Genomic DNA, 12,258 nt, shown 5'->3' on the forward strand with positions numbered 1-12,258 from the left:
CCACTATCAGACCAGATAAAGAAAGAATGCAAATGGTCATCACTGAATACTGTGGCATTTTTCCAGTAATTCCTGTCATTACTACTGCATGAGGATTCAGACCAGACACTACTCACATTGTTGGGGTCAAAGGTCAGTGGGTGAGGGCATCTCTTGGATCCAGACCAGAAGGGTAGACCGGAAGCAGTTTTCTAAAGAGAAGCAGAAGAAAATCCCTTGATCCCAAATGATCAAGAGCTGAAGATAGCTTACCATAAAACTCACACTTAAACACTTTGTGCCCTTTTTTTGATTAATTGTTACAAATTGACCTTATATCATATACAACAACAATGTATCAATATGTTACTTGATAAAACATCACAGCAGGAGGCCTACAACCTTCCCATGGCACAGCCGGATTAATATTGTTATCAGTCCTGTGTTGACAACACAATTTGTATGTCTGATAAAGGAACAAAGGGGCCAAGAGCTTTGATGTTCCCAAATGGTCCATATGCTAGGAAAGAGAAAGTCACCTACTGCTGCTGGTGCCAGTTTTCACTGCAAGGGGGGGTTTGGCACAGTAGTAGTAGTAGTAGCCAAAAGGCATCAACAACATTCTGCCTTTCACAATCAGGATTTAGATAGCTTCAGGGCAGAAAGATGGTGTCAGTTAAAAAGAATAAAATCATTTACTGTGTTCTCATGGCCCTCTCATGGTCTCACATTCCTTTCTTAATAAATCAAAAACAGACTTTGAGGGATTATTTAGATTCATTTGAAATCTAAATGAGTTGAATCATTAGGCAATGCTCTGGTTTAGAAAAATTCTCCTAATGTTTCCAGCTGTTTTCTTTCTCCCTTGTGTTTTTTGTTGGTTCCCTGTTGGTCTCTCTGTGGTTGTGTATATGTGTTTATCTGGGCTCTGGACTCCAATCATCCTCCTCCTGCTACAGTCACCTACACACTTGTATCCCATTCACTACTCAAGACTCTGCAGTATATCAACAGTGACTCTTCCCTTCAGACTTCGCCAGATTATTCTGTTTGTTTACGTGGTACACACGCTATGGCCAAAAATCTGATTTTTGTATGTTCCTCATGTTGCAGTTCTGCTCTGTTCTGCACCATGAAAGATTTGGGAAATATTTTACAAGCCATTGTCCTAGTTCTGTCTTTGTAGTCAAAAGATTGCCAAACATCAGTCCCCCAAAACACAACATGTTGTACAGACTGTAGAACCTTGAGGTTAATGAATTTGGGCTGAATCAATATACTTGACTTCTATCATTCAATTATTATTATCAATTATTATTTCATGACTGATGAATCATTTACAGTACTGCATAAAATGTTAATAAAATACTTAAAAATGTAATCTCTGTAATAATTTCTTATTTTGTCTTTTATAAAAATAAAAAAAACAGAACTGGTAATACATTTATAATTTAATAAAATTTGGGAATCAGCATTACTAAATTCACTCCCTGATTAATGACAAGGCAGCCTCATTAATTGACTATCGACTATTTTCATCCTTTTCTGTTGTCTTTAATTGCAGTAACTTCATTAGCAGGCAATGAAGCACTCACTGTAATGAATGGGCAAGAGGATAAATACAGCAGATAAACTGAATGCACACATATGATCTATTTGCATTTACAACATGAGGCCTTTAATCTTTGATGTCATTTTAACTACAGCCATTTATACAGGCCAGTCTCACACTGTTGTTTTTCTTTCATGTATTGTCTTGAGCCTTGTGTGGAAACTCTGATCAGTGTAGGATAAAGATGCTCCCATAATATCTTTGGTTCAGATCCATCCATTGTTCTTCAGTGTTTCAACACGCATGTTCTAACTATGTGGAGGCTCACACCCACAAAGCAGCTGTTAATGTTGATTGTGTGGTCAACACTCATGCTTGTGTACCTATATTTGTCAGCTCGGTTTGTGACCGTTAACTGACGTTAGCAACCTTATCATAGTTCCTCAGAAAGATTGTGGTCGAAAGAGACTTTCCAAGAGGACAATGAAAGCATAACTCCTATACGTAGCTAGGACAAAGAGAACTATGGAAGAAAGAAAAGAGAAGTAAAAAGTTAACTGTAGAGTTTCTTTGTCGTGAGTTGTGATGGGGATAAACATATGACAAATGATACATGAGAACTTGACCATTTTTTCAGTGTAAGGGATAGTACTACCATTAGTTGTGTTTTTGTTGTTGTGCATTGAATTTATGGCCCTACCAGAAATATTTAAGCAGACATGAATGGAAGAAAATCATCCTTGGTTAGAGGAATTTCTAAAACCCTGCAGGGACATATAATGAGACGAGAAGAGGCCAGTTACTGGACTGGGATCTGGGGTTAGTGAGGGTCTGTTTGGGTTGATACTGATCCGTCCACCCCCAGGTGTGACAGCAACATGTGACATCACTCTGTCTGCATGCTTCAGCAGATTACAAACCCTCAGAGCCGCTCAAAGATATTTATCAGCAACGGCTTTCAGTGGTTCAGGTTTCAGACGATGGTAATAGTGGTCTCTGAGCCTGGGGAAATATGCTGCACTACGCCATGACGTGAAATGTGAAAAACGAGACACTGATTGGCATTCCTTTTGTGCTAATGCCACATTACAGTGTTGTAATTGATTGGTATCCAATGATCTTTTGTACACAACAGTGCCACTCTGTGTCCATGAAGATAAATTACAGATATTTAGTACTGGCCTTAAGGGAGAGTTGTTTTTCTTTTCCTCTGGTGTGATTTTACCTGTTCAGGAGGGAAACAGTGCAGAAGCTGGCAGATATCATTGTTGAAGAGAGTCTCCCACTTGCAACGTGCCCAGCTCACACAGTCTTCCCATTTTGTTGGACGTTGTCCCCCAGCTTTTATGTCCTCCAGGCTGCTCCATACCCCCCCAAGAACCTCCAGGGCCTCTGCATCTCCATGACCAAGAGTCCGCACTACAAATCCTTCATCTCTGCAGGAAACAGAGCAGCAGTTCCTTTTGATTTAATGACAGACATGCAGTATACTGATGGTAATAATCACTAGATGCATAAAAGACAAGACAGGACAAGTGTCGTCTAAATGTCCTGTTGTACGATACATAGTTATGGTCAAACTTTGACATGCTGGATTTGTTTTTTTGTATCTAGCTGACATTCATGCTGGAAAGTGAAAATCTGGAAACTCCTGAAAAAGTATTTAGTTCCATGAAGCATTAAAGAAAATGACTAAGCCGATCTTTTTTAAATTAGGGTGTAGTCCTGTTAATGACTCAGAGGGGATTCCTTTGACACTGAGCTGCGGACTCATAGCAAGGGAAGGAAGTGTTTCGTAAGCCTGTAGTGTGCTGGTCAGTGTAACTTAACACACACGCCTGGACAGTTCTTGCACCATTATCATGTGCCAGCTCATGATGCACAGCGTTGAACTAAAAAACAGCAGAGACCTGCCTCCTCTGCGTGAAGTTTCACCTAAACATGTCTAAACAGGAACATTTTGAGTCATACTTCTGCATAGAGTGCGCAGGTGGGAGGGATAACACAACAAAATGTGACTTTGTTCGTTTTTTTCCATAACCTCATTAACAAAGACGTAACATTTACTGGACTATGCCATGTAGCTGACCCCCTTCCCCATAAAAAAGTGCAGAAGGGTTGATTCATGACTGCATTACAAAGAGGCCTCCAAAGAAAGAAAAAATGTGGTTATTGGAGTATTCCTAAACCCATAAAACATGTTCCTTTTTCCAAACATCAGCTGTGTAAAGCTCCAGTCATGATTTTTGCTTTGGTTTTAAAGATACAAGCAAGAGTGTAAGTACTTTACAATGAGGGGGGGATTATATCTCACCAAAACAAACAGAGAGACATCTCAAAACACGGCTGGATTAGGAGGGCTCTGAGGCTCAAAGCTCAGACAAAGTTTAGACTGGAGGCTCCTGATCTGTCACTAATGTGCCGCTACATTATAATTAGGTCGACGTGTTATGGCGAACTCAGTGTTTTTCGGCCTCCTGACACTTTTGAGGCGTCATAAAATCCGAAAATCATTCAAATCCTACTTCTCAAATAAATATCACAGTCTCTTTGACATAACATAGTACCCTTTTCTGTATTCATCTCTGTTTCCATTCAGTACATGCTTCGAAACCAGAAAGCCTCTAATTAGTTGAGAGCCTCTATCTATTATTAGTGTTAGAGCTGCTATGAAAGATACATTGCAGAGTACAGCCCTGGCAAGACAGACTGTTTGTGTAATCTTTTACAAGGGGTTTATTGCTAAACGCCAACCACATGTTTTCCTGTTTATGAAACAAAATAATGAGCTTGACCACTTCGTTAGGTTTTGTAGGTTTGCTGGAATGCTTTGTAAAGCAAGCAGACAAGCACTGTAAAATGAGAAAGTAAGTTCCACCCAGTGCCAGCGGACTGCCAGTAGATTGGTGAGCGTAATTTCTCACGTTTGTTGGAGGCAACATTTGTTGTGGGGGGAAAAAAAGGGTAAATCACATGAGGATGGCATCATATCTTACCTCAGGAAGAGATTCACATTTTCAGGAGTTTGTTTAAACAGTCCTTCAAACTGGTCTCTGGCCCACTAAAAGAATTTGTGTGAAGAAAAGACAAATGTAAATGTTTGTATAGATAATACAATCGGCAAAATACTGTAACTTGTTTTATGGTGAAATGTCTCAACAACTAGTGGTTGGATTGCAACATAATTTGGTACACTCACTCATGTCGCCTTAGGGATGAACTCTGATAACTGTGGTGATCTCTTAACCTTTCATTTAATGCTATCACACAGTCAAATTTTTTAAGAGACCACATACTTGCAAAACTAATGGCATTTCCATAACCCTTAGCTATACTTTGTATTTAGAGCCAATTGCTAATTGGATTACATCCTTACAGTACTGCTAGGGTGGCTAGACTCTTTATGAAATCTGTGCACTATATTGGACTGCATTACATAAAAAGATGTTACTAGTGTCATCAATATGTAAAAGATATGGATTAAAATATTAGAAACACCATTTAGCATAATGTAGTCCAATGCAACATGGGGTTAAATGTTGTAGGGTTGCAACAACAACGGCACGACATTTAACCCAACATGTTTTAAACTTTAAATCATTTTAATTAAGACCTATTCCATGTTTATCTGTCTAAATAAATCAAACACAAAGCTTAATTAGTCTTAATTAGAGGTATATTGTACCTGCAGGGTGTGCTCAATGCGGTGAGGGAAGTTCTTGAGAGTGCACAGTGGGAAGACATTAGTAGGTTTTGATTTGTCCTGCCCATAAGACTCTGTCAGGTGAGGCACCACCACCAGAGTATGACCTTGGCTTCCTAGAGTTCCTCCTTCCAGCAACGGCTTCTTGTGTAGGACACAGCGTCCATCAAGATAGACTCCTGGGCAGCAAAAAGAAGGATTAAAAAAGTAGCATGTGTTTACAAATATGTACTGTATAGATACTAGTACTAGTACTGGTATAATCACTGTGGTAATGAGAATTTTAATATCATAATGGTGATGAATACAAAGTGTCCTCACTGGCTTCCACATTATCGAGAGCTGCAGCCACTCCATCAAGACCCATGAAGAAGTTGTAATCATACACTTCTTCACTGCCAGGGTCCAGACGGTTCTGGTGAGCGGTGATGTTCATCTGTGGGTTCATCTCTCGCACTGCTTTGGCTGCAACGTCTGATTTTGGTTTCTGTTGATGGACAAATGAGCAAATGGACAGTGTGACTGAGAGATCATGTATGTGAGCAATGCAGGTGCAGAAAATCAGACACAAAACGGTGGTAAATATACATAGATTGCTAAACAAAGTTAATATTTACTTGTCATCATCACTTGTCAAAGAAGACATAATTCAGTCTATGTTTGAACTAAACTGTCACACAAATTCTGACTCATCTCACTGCTTTTCTATTATATAACAGTAGAATCAGTTCACGATCTTTTGTCAGCAAATTCACTAACTGTTAACTCAGACATGAGAGGTCAACTGTCTGATATACTCCTAAAGTAAACTACAAGACAAAGCAGCCACAAATGATGGAGCTTAGCAGCTATGTGTAATCTGACACATGCTTTACCTCAGACTGTCACAATACCTTCACCCCTCAACCTGTCCCATTAGTAAAGCCCTCTGACCCTTCCACTTAACCAGGTCAAACAAGAACCAGTGATCTATGATGGCACGTGACATTATTCGCCACCCAGAGAAGGCACTGTGCGTTTTCTCACCCCAATATCCTGAGACCTGAAGAGGAACTGTCGGTTCAAGTTGGATTTTTCTATGAAATCCATGTCTGTCACAGTGATGTGTCCTTCTTTTCCAGCACCGAGCCCAAGGAGGGCAAAGTTTTTGAGGAGCTCACAGCCGATAGCACCAGCTCCAACCTTGAAAAAATGACAAGAGACTGACTGAATTTACATTATCTCATGGAATACAAGAAAATGTCATCAAATTAAAACTATGTTTACAAATAAAAAATATATTTTTTACAATGTAACCAAAAAAATTTAATCTATTGTTGCACATGATACTTCATGTGGAGTTTTTACTGTGGTAAAATAAACACAAGCATGCACTATCTCTCTCAAACACACACATGCGGCTAGTAAACAACCGTTAAAAATGACACATTTAAAGGAAACAGGGAAAGGGCTTGGCACAGCTGAATGATCCCTGCACACCAAGAGGTCAACGCTGGCAGGAAACGCCACCTGAATCACAGCCATTTCCTGCATGTGCCATCATTAACACCAGACAGGATCAAAGGGAAGTGCAGATGGAGCGCCTGCATTCCCGTGCTGAGTGTGCCCCCTGCTGGAAAAATACCAAACCTGCCCTCACCAGGAAATACTTCTGCCTCTCAAGCTTCTCCTGGAACGCTGACCCGAACACAGCAATCTGTCCATCATACCTCGTGCCTATCTGTCAAAGAGGAAAACAAAAATCATCTGAAGTTTGGCTGAATGTACCTGACTGATGTACGTAAATTTGTTTAAATGGAGGAATCTCTTAACATACTGCTGGAAGGGAGCCCTCTGCCAGTTGGTCCCCCTCTTCAGGGAGGCACTCCAGCGCATCAAAATATAGCCACTGCTTAAGAGGTGTAAATTTCCTACTACATGCCTGCAGGAACATGCACAGAGCATACAGTCAGCTATACACACCGGCACCACCATGCTGCAAGTGCTAAGTTATGTATAATTTATACACACAATGCAACAATAGTGCTGTTCTACTCAAATCAAAACTGAAAGGTGTAACTAATGTTAGAGGCCTTAACTTCACCTTTATAACCTCTTGAGCAGCAATGCCTCCGATGAAAGCATTCATAGGAGCCAAGTCACCCTGGGCTGTGTAAGACAGGTTTCGCACAGCAGATTCATCCAGCTCGTCCAGTTTAGCAACTGTATTCAACTTTTTCACCATGTCAAGCAGGGTGTCTGCATCAGACTGGACGGGGATAGATCATGTCAAGAAATGAGTAGAAACAATCATGTAAAATGCTGTGATGATCATATTACAACACCAAAGCCAGGGTGTTGTTTTTTTGTAACTTACAAAACCTGTTTTGTAAAATGAATTGAATATATAGTATCCTGTACCCGTTACTGACCTGAGACCAAGGAACAGGGAGACGCTGTTCTTTCTTCACGAAGCCATGGAGGGCTTGGAAAGCCAAGTGTAGGGTCATGTGCCTTGATATTTTTCCATAATCATTCAAGATCACCAGCTCATAGTCCAATAGAGCCTCACTCAGTGGTTTCTGCAATGTATGTTTTAGTCATCTCAATAACATCTTCTTCAAAAGCAAAAATAAGGAAAGTTAAAACAAAATGTTGACACTTACAAAACTTAGCATTAAGGACTGTTTAACCTCCGTCGCTATTCCACCTTGTTTATAGTCAGAAAAGGCCGAAGTGTCACAAATGCTGAAGGAGTGCGGGCCTGGTGATACAGATACAGATACAGATACTGACACATGGCATGCTTCTTGGAAAGGTTGAAAATGTTGAGTCACATGCAGAGGGCTATGTGTGGCAAGTCTAAACAGCTGAAGGAATAAACTGTGAAAAAGCAAAATAATCATGACAAAGTAACACTAACTAAGGTGTTTAATCTCCACCGGGCTGATGCTGTTGAGCTCCGTCATGCCACGGACTTCAGAGAAGGAAACTTTGGTGCCATCGCGAAGTCCATGCCTCTGGTCATCTGTGCAGATCACCACTCCAGGATTAGCCTAAAATAAAGTCAAGTTAACAACCTTCAGATATGAAATAAATATTTGAGTAATAATGTTCAAGTAAGTAAGTATTTGGATTGGGAAATTTAATTAGACAAGGAAAATAGGCTTTTTGTTTGTATGTTCTTCCTGTGCATATTTGCTTTGCACAGTCCCAAAGACATGCAGGTTAAATGAACTGGCAACTCTAAACTGCCCTTAGGTGTAAATGTTATCCAACACAGCTCTTTGCAGGATGAATGAGTTTTAAAATGGATGACTGGATGTGTTAAAGAGGCTTTTAATGTGCCAGTAACATAAAACAAATGAAACATAATACCTTGGTAATACTTTGTATTATCACTGATCGAGGTGCCTCTCCATCCCGGTCCAAGACCTCAAACTCCTCCCCAAAATCACAGAACAACTGACTGCAAATGAACCATAAGGTTTTCACTTTTTTCCTTGTATGCATTATTAAGTATATTGAGTCATTCTTTTTTGGCAGTTTGCCACTTACCCACAGAGTCCTCTGGTGTCTGCTACAATAAACTTGATTCCCTGTGAATGGCAGAGCTCACCGAAACGCTTTTGATCATCCAGTGAGGAATCAGTGAGGACCACCACCTGGAAAATGACAATTCCTCTCCACTCAGAAAAGTGTTTTGCTTGTTGTACATCGCTTGGACATTTTAACCTGTACTGTGTAGAATGACATTTGTCCTGAGTTTCACACTAGAAGGCCTTAAATTGCCTTAAATCAGAGCGAGGACTTTGTGACATTACAACTAGTTTGAAAACCAACTGTGGTCCAAACATAGTTGAAACCTCCAGTATACATATACACTAAGAATATACTTTAGAGTGAAGTAGGAGACATCTTGGCAAACTTTAGAAATTAGATGTGAAGCCTTTAGGTACTGTGACATACCTGGAATTGCAGAAGCAGGTCTTCATCAAGTGGTCCAGTGTGGGCGGACACTTGCACACGTGGGTTTAAGTCAGACAGCTGTTGTAGGGAACATCTGGCTCGGTTCTGACCAAGATGGGACTCCTTCAGGAAAAACTGTTTGCAAACATGAAATTACAGGATGACGACATAGTTATTACTTAGTGCAAAGGAGAGCAAGGGGAGTAAATATATTACCAACTTATTCATCTGATTTTTCACATAGAAGATAAGTTACTAACCTTTATGATGGATGTTATCTTAAATATAGAAAATTAGCTGAAGTAAGACATAATTAACTAATCTCAAGGTATTTTTATGATGTTATAATGTTTTATGACTGCCATAATATCACCCCAGTTCTGACTATAAATATCACTGTTGTTGCTTCATGAGTAAATAAGTTTATTTTAACAGATTGACAGCACAGGGTGAGTACCTGGGAGGACAGGTCGGTCCATGTTGTCTGGCCTTCATCCTGGATGGTGACAGACTTGACTCCGGACAAGATCACATTTTTGGCTATTTCTACCCCAAGACCACGCATGCCTGCAATGAGGACGTCGGCTGTGCCCATCCGGTGCATGGCATCATGACCCAGAACATACCTGTACAGGTAAAAGAACAAGTGGATTTGTCATCCAGCAGCATGTACAGTTAAACCCACCCATAAGTTTGTGGACTACTTACAGCTGTCTGGAGTAGAACCCTTCATCGATTTCACCGATTTCTGTCATGTTGCCTTTGCTGATGATAAAGTCTCCAATATGAGCTGATCAGTTTGAACTGAGGAGACCGAGAACCTTCCAATGACAACCGAACAGGTCAAACCAGGAAGAGAAAGTAAACCTACCGTGACTTATGAAAAATATAAAAGAAATTATTTCAGTTTCGTTTCAGAGAATGTGTTGTTGTTTGAATGGATACTTTCAGGCGTGGCCACTAGAGGTCGACTCAGGACTGTTTTATCGAGATGTTCCCAGCAGCTCTTTAGAAAATCTACACCGGTATAGTTTACAATCAAAATGTTTAAACCCAAAAACTAGGGTTTGAAAGTAGAACTGGAATTTTCAGGAGTTAAACTTAATCTTGGGTGTACTTATTTGGTTATTGCAGAAAGTCTGTGTAGGTCTAAATAAAAATTGTTAATTGAGGTGTCATGGCCTAAACTTTGAAAAAAAAAAACATTCAGTTATTTATTAGAAATGTTCTTGTATATTAACTTGAAGTGCCTCTGCACTCATAAACTGTATTCTGTAGATTGTTTCTCTCTTTGGCCTTATGGAGCAAAGTTTCTCTGTGCTCTAATTTAAATATGAATTTAAGAAAAACAATTTAGCAAGTGTTGCGTATACACTCTTGAACTACACTCAGGATGGACTTTTTAGTGAAGAAGGAATCTTGGTATCTTGTGTCAAGATATTAAACTATTGCCAAATTGATGATTTTGGAGGAGTAGAGTTTATTTTAGGACATTTGTAACTAGTGAAAACTACTGTTTTTTTTAATTATATATATTTATATGACCTTTAACAAGAAACACCCTAGTATTGCTTAATGTATTTGTCATTGATTTCAACAATCTTGCAAAGAGTTAAAAAAAAAATCCCTTCCAGAAGAAATTACTGCACGCTACGATTACGTAGACAGTATGACAGCAAACCACTGAGATCACTGTGGTGAATGAGGAACAAATAACTTCAAGACAACACTATTTGGAAGTATCTAAAAAAGGGAACCTGAAATCAAATCCAATATGATGACTGAAATTACTGTGTTTCATCATGACAGCGGTAGTGATTAGTGCTTGCTCACCGTCTGCTCTTCACTTGAAATGTCCAACATTAAACTAAATGATGTGTTGTGAGAATCAGCTGCTGGTTTAACAAAAAAAAAGTTCATAAAACTTCATAAAGTTATATTTATTCACACTTTACAAGATTGTGTTCATTCTTTATCGACAAATATACTATATAAACTCATTGTAAGTCATTTGCAGAGATATTCCTCTGACAACATTTTTACTTATGCACATTTCTACAGACTGGAGGAATCAACATTTCACAGTGTCTTGTGTAGATTGCTGGATTTATTCATTATATTCTACATACATACACTAGTCTATAGACTAAATATACTATTTATTTATTATTAATATTTATTATTGTAGATATTTTAATGGACAGTCTTTGGTAAAACTTATTGAGTTAATTTATTTACAAAACTTCAAAGCTGTAGGTAATTTATTCTGCTGTACAATTATCCGTGTTAACAACATTTGTTTTACTAGAATTACATAATAAACAAAATGATTTAATCAGTATAATGACTGTATTATTTGTAACTAATATAATATTAGAGATATGAAATAATATAAGCCAATTTCTACTTGGTTTCTTGGCTTTCTCACTTGCAAAAGGGAAATAACATATTTTATGGCCATGTATTTTAAAAACCCTCTGGGAATTTGAACTCAGAGATGAACAACTCTCTGGAGATACTCCTTCTTTAACTACATAAAACGTTCCTTGAATGGACCAGATCTAAATCTCAGTTGCATGGTCCAGTGTATTTTTGTTTGGCCCCATGACCTGATGCAAACTCAAGGACTGGATGAAGTCCTTGAGAGTTTTGTTTGTTGGTTTTGCTTCACATCAAGCTCACCAAACAAGACAGAGTTTTCTTTTTCTGTTGTGCAACATTCTGCTTTTGTACTTCTGTAGCTGCCAAACTTTTCTCTGTAAAAAAACAAAAAAAAAACAGAATGAAGATGGTTTCTGGTTAGAGGATTGTCGACGTGAAAGTGTGAAGAATGACTCTAAAGTTTTTTCTTCTTTAGCGGAATACAGTAACGCAGACTTTGTGATTTCTGGACTTTGGATTCACTGGTAGATGTTTAACTTTTGGATCTATAATGCTTCCTGTCAATGATAACATTTCTGTTTGGACATGTATGATAATAGATGGTCTCAATTAATATCCTGTAAAATGCCAATAATCCAGCAGTTAAGCTTCTCTTTAGTGTCAGTATGGTTATGTCTAAAGTCTTCATGACATG

The 12,258-nt window shown here is 38.9% G+C and overlaps 1 protein-coding gene across 1 annotated transcript in view; it reads right to left on the minus strand.

Moving 5' to 3' along the window:
• Positions 1 to 10,073, minus strand: part of uba7 (ubiquitin-like modifier activating enzyme 7) — a 33,492-nt gene extending 23,419 nt beyond the window's left edge. The window contains exons 1-17 of the mRNA XM_010732784.3: positions 9,891 to 10,073; positions 9,640 to 9,808; positions 9,183 to 9,317; positions 8,772 to 8,878; positions 8,592 to 8,682; positions 8,137 to 8,269; positions 7,880 to 7,977; positions 7,646 to 7,795; positions 7,318 to 7,482; positions 7,051 to 7,155; positions 6,874 to 6,954; positions 6,261 to 6,416; positions 5,556 to 5,721; positions 5,217 to 5,413; positions 4,528 to 4,592; positions 2,757 to 2,967; positions 117 to 191 (exon numbers count right to left, since the gene is read on the minus strand). Of these exons, the coding sequence (XP_010731086.3) occupies positions 117 to 191; positions 2,757 to 2,967; positions 4,528 to 4,592; positions 5,217 to 5,413; positions 5,556 to 5,721; positions 6,261 to 6,416; positions 6,874 to 6,954; positions 7,051 to 7,155; positions 7,318 to 7,482; positions 7,646 to 7,795; positions 7,880 to 7,977; positions 8,137 to 8,269; positions 8,592 to 8,682; positions 8,772 to 8,878; positions 9,183 to 9,317; positions 9,640 to 9,808; positions 9,891 to 9,937 (2,151 nt within the window). The 5' untranslated portion in view covers positions 9,938 to 10,073. The remainder of the gene's footprint in view (positions 1 to 116; positions 192 to 2,756; positions 2,968 to 4,527; positions 4,593 to 5,216; positions 5,414 to 5,555; positions 5,722 to 6,260; positions 6,417 to 6,873; positions 6,955 to 7,050; positions 7,156 to 7,317; positions 7,483 to 7,645; positions 7,796 to 7,879; positions 7,978 to 8,136; positions 8,270 to 8,591; positions 8,683 to 8,771; positions 8,879 to 9,182; positions 9,318 to 9,639; positions 9,809 to 9,890) is intronic.
• Between the last annotated feature and the right edge of the window lie 2,185 nt (positions 10,074 to 12,258).

This window comes from Larimichthys crocea, chromosome VI (assembly GCF_000972845.2).
Source record: "Larimichthys crocea isolate SSNF chromosome VI, L_crocea_2.0, whole genome shotgun sequence".
NCBI classification, from domain to species: Eukaryota; Metazoa; Chordata; class Actinopteri; family Sciaenidae; genus Larimichthys; species Larimichthys crocea.